The sequence below is a fragment of the Ixodes scapularis genome, unplaced genomic scaffold (assembly GCF_016920785.2).
Source record: "Ixodes scapularis isolate PalLabHiFi unplaced genomic scaffold, ASM1692078v2 PGA_scaffold0__279_contigs__length_252992795, whole genome shotgun sequence".
In the NCBI taxonomy this organism is placed as follows: domain Eukaryota; kingdom Metazoa; phylum Arthropoda; class Arachnida; order Ixodida; family Ixodidae; genus Ixodes; species Ixodes scapularis.
This window is the reverse complement of record NW_024609835.1, coordinates 92,413,106-92,426,534: the sequence shown is the minus strand read 5'-3', so window position 1 is coordinate 92,426,534 and position 13,429 is coordinate 92,413,106. Positions and strand designations below refer to the sequence as shown.

The 13,429-nt window shown below is 41.5% G+C and overlaps 1 protein-coding gene across 2 annotated transcripts in view; it reads left to right on the top strand.

The window, feature by feature from the left end:
* Nucleotides 1-13,429, top strand: part of LOC8053519 (hemicentin-1) — an 82,044-nt gene that overhangs the window by 39,934 nt on the left and 28,681 nt on the right. Inside the window, exons 9-10 of one of the 2 annotated variants that reach the window (XM_029991996.3) lie at nucleotides 531-809; nucleotides 1,972-2,250. In XM_029991996.3, coding sequence (XP_029847856.2) covers nucleotides 531-809; nucleotides 1,972-2,250 — 558 coding nt within the window. The remainder of the gene's footprint in view (nucleotides 1-530; nucleotides 810-1,971; nucleotides 2,251-13,429) is intronic. The other variant, XM_040215116.2, reaches the window with a different exon arrangement.

Genomic DNA, 13,429 nt, shown 5'->3' with positions numbered 1-13,429 from the left:
CTATGCAACCTCCACTTCCAAAGTATCGTTTGACGGGCCTATATTTAACAGCAATCATAACACTCAATATAGAGGCCTTCTTTTAATACTTTTACAATCGCTCAGAGCTAGCACGCTTTCCGGCCAAGACGGTGGTATGTATGAAGAGTGACACTCAAAGAAAGTGGTCCCTTTACACTTTGTGACATTAGAATAACCGATTGATGTCTAAAGTGCAGAAGATTGCTACAGACCAATTCGTGTTCTCTTTGTTTCTGAGAGGTTGCGTCTGTTGCTTGTTGTTTTTTTTTTCTAAAATCGTCTTGCTTTTTATATATTTATTCTAAAAAACTAGATGATTTGCTGGCAGTATTTATTTCTAAAGATATTTTGACAAACGTATAAAGAACTTAACGATCACTATTCATCCCAAGCTATAAGTAAAAACGTGACCGCCTAAGCAATATCTATTCTAATATTCCACTAAAACAAATTCAGGAAAAGTACGTGTTACTGACTTCGCAATTCGACGTTTTGCATTTCACTCACAGGCGAGCCAACTCTCAGAACGACCGTCCACTGGACACGCAATCTTGATGGCACTCGCGATGCAGAACTTGTTTGCACGGTATACAGCGTGAATCCAAGTCGCACAAAGTGGCTGGGCAATGACGGGTCTCCGTTGCGCCCAGACGAATACTTACAACTCTCCGTCGACAAAAATAACCACAGGGTCCAGTTGAACAATGCAAGCGAACTGAACTACGGCAACTACACTTGCATCTCCCAGAACAAATACGGCACTGCTATGAGCACTGTAGAGATGTCAGGTGAGTAAGAGAAACTAAAATTGGGAGACATTAACTATAAAAAAACTAGGTACATCCTGTATTATTGCTTAAACTAACGCACCTTTATGAACCAAGACAATTTTGTATAATTTGTACCTGTATTGTTTTATTATTCATAAGAGAATGTAAAAAAAAAGTTCCTTATCGCATTTTGCTGATGAAATTTAGGTGTTGACATTGTTTTTATACTACTAATCGTGGCAAAACTTGAAAGCTTCTGACCTTCGGAGGGCAGCGAATTCCCAAGCATGTTTTTTCTATCGCCAACAAAACATTGGATCATTAAATTTGTTTTCAGTCCTGGCCTTCTTTTGGTTACAAATCCGCCGTGCTCAGCAGCTCAACCTAGAAAAGACGTCATATAATAGCTTTTTTTGTCATTTACCCACATCGCTTTTTGAAATTATCAGGAAATAGTGAATCGCACACACAATTGGTGAAGTAGCATAACTTCTAGAAAACATTTGTGAACCGTAGACTGAAATTTTTTTTACTCCATACATATGCTGAAGGCTCAAAAAGAGTTATTTTTAATTTAGATGCATTAATGAAGGCTCCCTTTTGCAAGTATCTTTTAAAAAGCCGTTTTAACAGCAACGCGAGTATTGACTATAGAAGATGTTTTTTTAATACTTTCGGTCTGTCGGATTGCTAGCAGACCTTTCGCCAAGACTGTGGTACGCTAGTGGTAGAGTAATCTACAAAGGTGGACCCCGGAAACTCTATTAGAGTAGAAAAGCTGTATTGGTGTCTAAAATGCAACGCAATATTACAGAGAAATTCATTGTGGCTTTGTGACAACGTGTTTGTCTAGTGTTTCTTTCTTATCAAACGAATAGTCATTCGTATCACATAATATAGCTTTAGCAAACTAGACTCTTTTCTGGCAGTATCAATAGATGAAGCATTTTTTTTCAACCCGAACATAGAAATAAAGCTATGTATTGTTATTCACATTCATTTTAATACTTTCGAAATTAAATCCATTTTAACGAAAAAAGTGGAAGCTTTCACAATTTCTCATATGCAAAACGCAGAAACGTAACATTTCAAGTGATATTTAGTTTAAACTTTTACTAAAAACAAATTCATCAAATCTGTCCTGACCTTCTTGACCTAAGGTATTCCATTCCGGTCGCAGGCAAGCCAACTCTGAGAACGAACATAGAGTGGACAAGAAATACTGATGGCAGTCGCAGTGCAGAACTTGTTTGCACGGTAGACAGCGTCACTCAAAGTCGCACAAAGTGGTTGGGCAATGACGGGTCCCTGCTGCTACAAGGCGAATCCATCCGATTCTCCGTTGTCGGAAATGACCACAGGGCCAAGATCAACAATGCAAGCGAACTGAACTATGGCAACTACACCTGCGTCTCAGAGAACAAATACGGCATTGTCAACAGCACTGTAGAGATCTCGGGTGAGTCAGAATGACCGTATATTTGCAGACCTAAAAACGGTAGAAGTACGGTAAACTGTAGTATATTTTAACGTTAATATTTCGAAATGTCCATTGTACCTGTCTGGTAGTTTTGTTCATGTATGAAAAAGTTGAAGAAGGCTGTCTTCCAGTGCTACTTCGGTGACTGGAGAAAGATGTTTATGCTTCTCGATTATTGTAGACCAGAATTGAACTTTGACGATTCTCAGTCTATTCAGATTCTCATCGCAAGCGTTGTCAACAGAGGAAATATACATCCATGTATATTTCCTCTGTTGCGGCATCGCGGATATTCTGTATTTTAAAGTTGTTCCAAACAAAACGCCACCTTAGACGCGTGCATGAAATCGTGTTTCGCTAATTGGAGCTTATAAGGAAAGATATAGTATATACCCTCTCGCCACTAAGCTGGCTATACAGCCAAAGTATCGGAAGTCCGTTCCTCGATCTTCAACAGTGCGCAAATTCTATTTTTCCTAGAGAAGTGTATTCAGTAAAGCATTTTGAACTCCTCCCTCACACGGTACGACAATTCCCTTCCTCTGCCAATCATTCAACTTTTTCGGAAACACCTAGACGTGAAATAAATTGGAAGCTGAGAGCTGACGGAGAAATAATGTTCGTTTTCCTGGGGCATCCAAAATTGAAACATTTCTTCAAGAAACAATAGTGAAATGGACATATGTTCTGTATTGATTTGTATTGCGTGCTCTGGGCGGCCACATTTTTTCGTCCTGTCAACTATACAAAACCTACTGTTCTCATTTGAACAATTCAAAGTTTGTGATGTCACTGGAAATTCCGGTGAGTTTCCAAAAAGAAGAAAGCGGGAGGTTCCTTTCCTGGAAATAGGAGCGCATTGCTCCTTATTTTATGTGCGTTGTTTATTTACCCATATTCTCATAAGAAGGGATGCCCAAATACTGCGACATTTCTTACCTACTTCTAATTTTTTTAGGCATTCCGTCGTCCGTCATAAATCGGCTCCGATATTTTACTTGTGACATGTTGTCAATCATACAGGTTTGAGTTTGAGACCCCGGCAATGGAGTCTTGTCTTCTGAAATATTGTAATGCAGACACGTTTTTCATAGCTATCCGACTTCGAGTTACGGCAGCTTATTTGTCGCATTTTAATATTGCCACAAATATTAGTTAATATCACAGCGATAATTGTTGAATGTCTGTTTTGAACTCCCGGCCTTGAGTATGCGCTTTAAGCTTTTCGCCGTGTTTTTCCTGCGGGAGAGCGCTCGAATATCAGACCCTCGTCAAATATTAAAGCTGGCGGTGGAGGCTCCTCGACGCCAATCTCGCTTTTCGAATAAATATAGAGCATATTACTGCAAAGTGTGCCGTTGAAAATAACCTCTCTGTGTTGCAACGCTTTCTAAACAGAATGTGGTAGGATAGATGCAGCAAATAAATACAGACTGCTATACAGTCATACCGAGCAATGCTTATTCGGTTAGAGACAGTGTACTACAGTGCTGCTTTTAGTCTGTGTGCACAAATAATTTCGATTAAAATCTGTTCCTATTGAACTTAGTAGGTGTCGTTGTGGTTGACCTTTTTCTTTTTCAACGTTACTTTGTTGTTTGCGTATAGGACTTATCTTTTTTTTAAAAAACACATTGCTGTCTTCAAAATATTTTTCGTGCATTTAAGCTAAAAATAAAGAAGGTTGTTGCGACATATAAAAAAAAAATAAAAGCACGTGGAATCTCACCGGATATTAGAAAGCGTTTAATGTCTATGAATTAGTTACAAAGTGCCCCTTTCAAACGGGTGATTCCCGTTTTGATTCATTCCCAGTTCAACCTTCCCGTTTCTTCGCCCTTTCCCATTTCGCCCTATCCCGAAACAACCTTCCCGCTTGGGCCATGGCTCGTTATCAATTCGTTATCAATCGTTATCAGGCCATGCTGGTTATCGTTTGAACTGTTCCCTAACAGTTGATTAAGTTCATGTGTCCAATGCCAGTCCTTCTAGCTATCCTCACTTTTCCCTCACTTGAAACTACCTCGGAGGCATTGCGGTGCCATCCCGAACATTAAAGCTTCACCCGAACATTAGCAGCTTCATCGGTCCGATCAAACGGGATGAGGCCTTGAGAAGACATAAGGGTCATTCTATGTGAAACGTCCCAGACGTTGCGCTCGACCGCCTTCGATTTCTAACAAAAAAAAATTCATGGCCTTTTGCCGTAACGTCCGTAGCCATGCCCTAAAATGTTGTTTACAAAAAAAAAAATATTTTGATGGCCTGAGCGCGGTTTTTACCCTTACAAATAGCATGAAACTAGGTATCAATTCATAATTGACGGAAAATCAAAGTTTTTATGAAACACCCAGTAATATTTTCTTCTTAAATCTGCACGGCTTTCGACTCGCAATGTGGTTGCGCTTGTTCAATTTTGTTTATATTAAACTATTTTTAAAAACACGATGTTGTTTTGAGAATTTAAGACATTTGCTATTTGCTTAAAATATTTACTTGCTCCAGGCATTTAATAGAAATTTTTACCGACTGGCCTGCAGGTATATAATCTATTAAGATGTTTAAACCCTTCAATTAAATATCACGCTGTAAAAAAACAACCTGAAGTTGCGAAAAAAAATGCGTTTTGACGGATAAGCCGCGGTTTATTTTATCCTTAGGTGGTCCAAGTAAAAATGCAATACATGGTGGGATTGAGAAAACAATCGGTTGTCTTTTGAATGTGAAAGTTCAATCGAAGTGCTTTTTTTTTAAGCGAGAAAACATTTTTTGAAGTTGAACTCTCGCACAACAACCCGGCGTCGCTTCTTAACGCCTCTTCGCCGCACAGCACGTCACCGGCGACGATTGCGGACACGATTTGGTCCAAAGAAAGAACGAAGTTTACCGCCACTTCCCCTTCTCCGTCTTTTCAGCTGCAAGGGAAAAACGGCGGGCATCGTGTTGATACTCGGAGGTGCCACCCGTGCGTAGCCATAGCAGGCTCGTTGTGCCCTATGTATCCGAGGGCGGATCCTCACACTCCGAAAAAAGATGCCTAATCGACCGGCGGCATCAGCTGACGTGGACTTCTCCTACAAGGAAACGCAACGGTATCGCCGCGAAATCTAGCCGTCACGTGTACAGCAGTTAAAAGCGGAACTATTCAGCAACTCAAGACTTTGCAGTTTCAAAGCCGTTTTAAACCTCAACGAGGCGTGAGCCTCGTTTGAGTTTGAATCGGCTGTGAAACGGCAAACGTTCGTTAACACCACATCACATCGTTGATTGAGACTGCCCGTTCAGGGGCTTTTATGTTGCTGTTTAAGTAGTGTTCTGACGTTGACAATAGAGAGTGATTGCGATGTGTACGTGATCAACAGCTAGCTTACTAGTGGATGTTCTGACCCGGCAGCGCTAAGAGACTTATGATATGAAGACAGTGGAAGACCAATGGAGGACACCGCCGCGCAAAACAATCGAAAAAAAAATCCATAAAGCAACAAGAGTGGAAAAAAGCTCCCCACCAAGATGTACCCGACAACTCCAGGTCATGGTGTCCATCTGCGTGCGCACACTGTGACACCATCGCATGCTTTGGCAGGCTCTACGTTAGCCTGCTGTGCAGAGAAGAGGCGCAAGGAGCGACGCCAGGTTGCGGCGTGAGGGCTCAACTTCAAAATGTTTTTTTTTTCCCTCTTTAGAACGAAATTATATTATTTAAACTTTCACGGACAAAAGGCAATAAACAATTTTGTAAACGACACCGTATATTCGTATTTTTCTTTGGGCCACCTCAAGGCAGAATCGACGGCTCTTAAAACGGCAAAACGCAATTTGGCAAAAATTTAGTTGTTTTTGTGCGTGATATTTAATTGTACGGCCTGAAACCTTTTTTTTTTCTTGTTATCAGTATACTTCCAGGGCTTTCAATAAGAAGTTTTACAGGCACCTGTAGCAACGAGATAGTTCGTAACAAAACTACCAAAAATGCTAAAAGTCTCAAATATTTTTTTTTTTTTTTTGTAAATTGCTTCAAGCCAACATTCATGATGCTTATCACATAGCAATTTGAATTCCGTGTGGTTTTTAGGCAAAAATACTCTACCGTTCCATAAATATATCTTACTTCTCATGGAGAACTAAAATATCTTACTTCTCATGGAGAACTAAGATATATTTATGGAGAAGTCCACGTCACCTGACGCATTGAGAAGTCCAAGTCACCTGATGTCGCCCGTCGTTTTTAGCGTCACGTTTCGGAGTTTGAGGGGCCGCCCTCGGTTACAAAGGGCACACCGGGCCTGCTATGGCTACGCACTGGCGGCACTTGCGATTATTGCACAATACCCGCCGTTCCTTCTTTTGCAGCAGGGAAGGCGGGCAAAGGGAAGCGCTAGCGAGCTCCGTTCTTTCTTTGGACCTAATTGTGTCAGCTATCGTCGCCGGTGGCGTGCTGTGCGGTGAAGAGGCGTTAGGAACCAACGCCGGGTTGTGTTGCGAGAGTTCAAATTCAAACATTCTTCTCTCGCTTTAAACAAAAATTACATTGATTAATTTTTCAAAAAGCAAAGGGCAATAGATTGTTCTTCCAAACCCACAATATATTGTATTTTTACTTGGAACGCCTCAGGGTGAAATAAACAGATGTTTATGCGTAAAAACGCACGTATTTTCAAATTCCGATTTTTTTTTACTGCAAGATTTTTATTTGAGCGGTTTTAAAATTTGTTTGTGGGTTATATACCTACAGGGAAGCCGGTAAAAAGTTAATTTATGTCCCGGAAGTAATTATATATATACATATTAATAAAAATAACAAAACATATTTAAATTTGAAGAAAATTATTTTTTAATAACTTAAATTAAACAAAATTGCACAAGCCCAACCACATTGGTAGTCGAAAGCCGTGCAGCTATACGGAAAATATATTGTTGGATTGGTAAAGGCGAGAGGATAGAACATGTATACATAAAATTAAAAAGAATAAAACACGGAGGACCACCACAGGACAACCACGTTTTGTCATTTAGCAAAGACGTTTATTTTGGGCAGAAAAGTTGCAACCCTGAACGAGACCCCGATTAAGATAAGGTAATAAGGGGGAAGGAAAACTGGGAGATGGAAAGGGTGATAAGGAGGAAGGAAAACTGGGAGATGGAAAGGGAGGACCACGAAGTACGGACAGAACTACCTGATGAACTCTAATTGCCGTTTCGATAAGTTTACTGAGGCCGATGAAACGTTGTTTTCTGCGTTCTGGATGAGAAAAGATTCAATAATTTTACATCCATGGTGATTTCGGTGTCCCCTTTTTTTTTGGCTCCTGCGAAAACTGGCGCGCATTAATGCATTCGTTCGCGTGAACCGTGATCGGATGAATGGGGTTGTCAGTTCTTGAAGTGGCTTCGTTTTCGTGCTCTCGTAAGCGGTTATTGATACATCGACCGGTTTTTCCTATGTAATCAGCTCCGCATTTGAGAGGGATGGAGTAAACGTTTTCTGTGCAGCAGGCCCGGAAAATCTTTGCGTGCTTTTATTCGCAAGCCGGCTTGGCTTCTTGTCGGTTGACCATGTTGCACATGCTTGCCAATTTGAATCTACTGGAAAAGACAACTTTCGAGCCCTAGCGTGAAGCAATGGATCGAATACGATGGGAAGCATTATCAATGTATGGTATGCTGACTATCCTTCGACGAAGAGGCGTTTTTGTAGTTGTTTTGGGGTTAATAAGCTTGTGGAGAACGGACACGAGGCGCTCCACCGGATAACCGGAACTCAGGAGTCGTCGAGTTTCAATCTTGATGCTAAATGTTGCCGAATGTGGACAGGATTTTGTTTTAGCTGATGTAATTAACGTCTTGATGATACCTATAATAACCGACTTTGAATGAGCACTCTCGAAAGGAAGCACAGGCTTTTCTGAACACTGACTAAACGCCCAGCAAACGCCTTCGTTGTATTTTTTTTTTTCCTCAAACGCAGGTTTAGAAATTGGAGCCCTTTCGAGGATGGATCTTCCTTTTTGAATTTTAGTTTGCCTTCTGCAATTTCGAACGAGGCCACGATCACCTCGACTTTATTGGCTACAGGGTGAATAATCAAGTAGTCATCAACGTAGCGGACTACTGTGCATTCTGGGCTAGTGTTCTTGAGCTTTACTTGTATGGTTCTATTGCCATAAGACAGGTAGATTTCACTTAACATGGGTGCAAGGCAAGACCTTATACACCCAAGGCACTTGTCAACATTCGGTCGGCAGCAGCGGAAATTCGAGAAGAAAACCTCAAGCACCTCCAGGCGGATAAAACAGGAGGCTTCGTAGTAATTGATGACGAAATGTGTAAAATGAAAGCCAAAGCCGCGGTTGAAAAGAACCTCACAACCATTAAAAAGAGGCCTTCAGCATCTCTCCGCAGCAAATTGAAAGAACTATGCGCTCAGCTAAACCTACCGAAAAGGAAGAATTTTGTAACAGCTCCAGCCAACCAGTATCTGCAAGTATTCTTCGCCGCTAAAACGCATAAGCCGGACGTCCCCCTCCGCGCAATAGTATCTGAGAGAGGATGCTGGCAGAAGCAACTCGCCATGTTTCTCCCGAAACACCTTTCCGGCGTGCATCCCTCACAACCTTGTCGAATCAAAAACTCTCAGGAGCGCATCAACAACCTAGAACCGGTGCATACTGGTGCTTCTAAGTTAGACTTCTTTTCGCTAGACATAGAAATTATGTACTATAACCTGGACATTCCAATTCTTCTCGAATTCGAAAAGAAGCCACAACCGAACACGAAATCTGTAGCTTCCAAAACTCATCCGGAGTGTCACTTTCCGGTGTCCTCGAGCTTCTGCAACTCTTCCTAAAATCACCAATGATCGAGCACGAAGGAAAAATCTGGATACAGAAATCCGGCGTGTGTATAGCATGTTGCCTTGCACCCATATTGAGTGAAATCTACCTGTCTTATGACGATAGAACCATACAAGTAAAGCTCAAGAACACTAGCCCGGAATGCAACGCAGTCCGCTACGTTGATGACTACTTGATTATTTACCCTGTAGCCAATAAAGTCGAGGTGATCGTGGCCTTGTTCGAACGCGCAGGAGGCAAACTAAAATAAAAAAAAGGAAGGTCCATCCTCGGAAGGGCTACAATTTTTAAACCTGCGATTGAAAATAAAACAAAAAACAAAAAACAAAGGCGTTTGCTGGGCGTTTAGTCAGGTTTCAGAAAAGCCTGTGCTCCCTTTTGAGAGTGCTCATTCAAAGTCGGTTAAGACAGGTATCATCAAGACGCTACTCACATCAGCTAAAACGAATTCCCGTACACATTAGGCAACAGAGAGCATAAAGAGCCCTGCTCGACGACTCCTGAGTTCCGGATATCCAATGAAACGCCTCGTGTCCGTTTTTCACCAGGTTATTAAACAAAAAGCAACTACAAAAACGATTTTCAGTTGAAGGATAGCCAGCAAACCATGCATTCATAATGCTCCCCGTCAAATCCGATCCATTGCTTCACGCTATGACACGAAAGTTGTCTCTTACAGTAGATTCAAATTCGCAAGCATGTGCAATATGATCAACCGAGAAGAAGCCAAACCCGCTTGCGAAAAATTCACGCCATGGTTTTCCGGGCCTGCTGCACAGAAAAAGTTTACTCCATCCCTATCAAATGCGTAGCTGAGGACATAGGACAAACCAGGCGATGTATCAATGACCGCTTACGAGAGCACGAAAACGAAGCCACTTCAAGAACTGACAACCCCATTCATCCGATCACAGTTCACGCGAACGAATGCATTGGACGCGCGCCTGACTTCGCAGGAACCAAGACAGAAGGGGGCACCGCGATCGCCACGGACGGCAAATCATCGAGTCCTTTCACATCCAGAACGCAGAAAACAATGTTTCATCGGCCTCAGTATCCTTATCAAGAGGGGAATTAGAATTCATCAGGCCCCAACTTGAAAAAAATCGCAAGTCCCTGTAAATACAAATCATCACGGTAGTTCTGCCCGTGCCTCGTGGTTCTCCCCTTCCATCTCCAAGTTTTCCTTCCCTTTTATCACCCTTTCCATCTCCCAGATTTCCTTTTCCTTCCCCCTGATCACTCTTTCCATCTCCCAACTTGCCATCCCCTTTAACGGTTTCTCGTTCAGCGTCGCAATATTTCTGCCCAAAATAAACGGCGCTGCCAAATGAAATAACGTGGTTGTCCTGTGCTTATCCTCCGTGTTTTATTCTTTCAATTTTATGTATATTGTTGGATGTTTCATAAGAAACTCATTTTTCATCATTTATTGAGTGACGCCTAGTTTCACGCTGTTTTTAGAAATTAAAACCGTGCTCACGTCATCAAAACAATTTTTTTCGACAAATATATTTAAGGGAATGACTACGGACATTGCGGCGAAAGGGCACGTTCTTTTTTTTTCTTCTTTTTTTTTTAGAAATCGGAGATGGCCGATTACAACGTCTGGGGCGTTTGACATGGACTTGGTCAAATGAACAACAAAAGACAGACGCTGCTCCCAGTAACGCAAGACACTCCATATGGCAGGAACCTCATGTTTCTGTGTTCACATAAGGGTCATTCTATGTCAAACATCCCAGTCGTTGCAATCGACCATCTTAAATTTCTTATCAAAAAAAGTTTTTTTTGCAATGTTTGTACTCAGTTCTAGAATACTTTTGTCGAAAAAATTTTTTTGATGACGTGTGCTCGAGTTTAACTTATAAAAACAGCGTGAAACTATGCATCACTAAATAATTGATAAAAAATTAGTTTTTTTTTATTAAATGTCCCACAATATATCTTGCTTATATTTTCACGGCTTTCGACTTACATCGTGGTTGGGCTTGTGCAATTTTGTTTTATTTAAACTATAAAAACACCATCTTTTGGAAATTTTATTATTTTTGTTATTTTATTAAATAATATATATAATTGCTGCCGCGACTTATATTAACTTCTTACCAGCTTATCTGTAGGTATATAACTTATAAAAAATGATTTAAACCGCTCAATTCAGTATCTTATAGTAAAAAAAATCCAGCAGCTGAAAAAACTGCGTTTTGACGCATAAACAACCATTTATTTTACCCTGAGGTGTTTCAAGTAATAATAAAATATATGGTGGGTTTAGAAGCACAATTTATTGCCTTTTGATTCTGAAAGATTAATCAATGTGATTTTTGTTTAAAGCGAGAAAACAATTTGTGAATTTGAACTCTCGCACCACAACCCGGCGTCGCTTCTTAACGCCTCTTCGCCGCACAGCAGGCCACCGGCGACGATAGCTGACGCGATTAGGTCCAAAGAAAAAACGGAGCTCGCTGCCGCTTCCTGTCGTCCGTCTTCCCGGCTGCAAGGGAAGAAACGGCGTGTATCGTGTAATAATCGCTGGTGCCGCCACTGCGTAGCCATAGCAGGCCAGTTGTGCCTCTTGTACCCGAGGGCGGTCCCTCAAACACCGAAACGTGACACCAAACACGACGGGCGGGATCAGCTCGCGCGGACGTCCCTTCGGTGGCTCAAAGAAACATAAGAAACATGGTGACTTTTACTGAAGATGTTGATGCCTTTTGTTCTTGAAAGTTTAAATGCAATAATTTTGTTCTAAAGAGGGGAAAAAAAAACATTTTGAAGTTGAGCTCTCGCGCCGCAGCCTGGCGTCGTTTATTGCACCTCTTCTTTGCACAACACGCCACCGTCGAGCCTGGCAAAGCGTGCGGCGGTGTCACGGTGTGCGCAATCAAGTAGGCAGCAGGACCTCGAGTTGTCGGGTACATCCTGATGGGAAAAAGCGTTTTTCCACTGTTGTTGCTTAATAGATTTTCCTATTTCGACCATTTTTCATGGCGGCGTCCTCCTGTGGTCTTCCACTGTCTTGATATCAGCAAATGTTTACCGCAGCCGGGCAGAGCATCCACTAGTAAGGTAGCCGTTTCTTACGTACACATCGCAATTACTCTTTATTGTCAACTTCAGGACACTATTTAAACTGCAACACAAAAGCCCCCTGAACGGGCAATCTCAAGCGACGAGGCGATGTGGTGTTAACGAGTGCGCGCCGTTGGAGCCTCACGCCTCGTTTGCGTTTAAATCGGCTTTGAAGCGGCAAATTCTTGCGTCGCTGAATAGTTCCGTTTTTTACCGCAGTATGCGTGGCGGCTAGATTTCCCGGCGATATTATCGCGTTTCCCTTTTAGGAGAAGTCTACGTCAGGTGATCCCGCCCGTCGATTAGGCATCGCGTTTCGGAGTGTGAGGAGCCGCCCTCGGATACAAAGGGCACAACGGGCCTGCTATGGCTACGCACTGGCGGCACCTCTGATTGTCAACACGATGCCCGCCGTTTCTTCCCTTGCATCTGAAAAGACGGACAAGGGGAAGGGGCAGTAAACTCCGTTCCTTTCCTTCTTTAGACCTAATCCTGTCAGCTATCGTCGCCGGTGGCGTGCTGTGCGGCGAAGAGGTGTTAAGGAGCGACGCCGGTTTTTTGTTCGAGAGTTCAAATTCAAAATTGTTTTCTCGCTTTAAACAAAAATTACTTCAATTAAATTTTCAGAATTAAATGACAATCGACCGGTCTTCCAATCCTATCATATATTGAATTTTTACTTGGACACCATAGGGTAAAATAAACGGCTGCTTATGCGTCAAAACGCACTTTTTTTTTTTTTTGCAAATTCAGGATTTATTTTTACTGCGAGATATTTCGTTATGCGGTCTAAACAATTTTTTTAGATTATATACCTACCGGACAGCCGGTAAAAAGTTGTATTAAGTACCCCAATAAATTTGATATTTTTTATTAAAAATTTTAAATGTTTCAATTAAACAAAACTGCAGAAGATTTCGGCTTGCAAAACATTGCAAGCCGAAATCCGAGCAGATTTAAAAAAATATATATATTGTTGGGTGTTTCATAAAAAATCAAATTTTTTTATAAATTATAGAGTGATACCTAGTTTCACGCTATTTTTAAAAGTTAAAACGGTGCTCATGCTATCAAAATAAGTTTTTCGTGAAACATATTTTAGGGCTTGCTACGGACAATGCAGCAAAATGAAATGAATATTTTTTTGGAAATTGAAGGTGGTCGCGCGCAACGTCTGGGACGTTGCCATGGAATGACCTATAATTAAAAACAAAAACAACGCAAAGATGAGA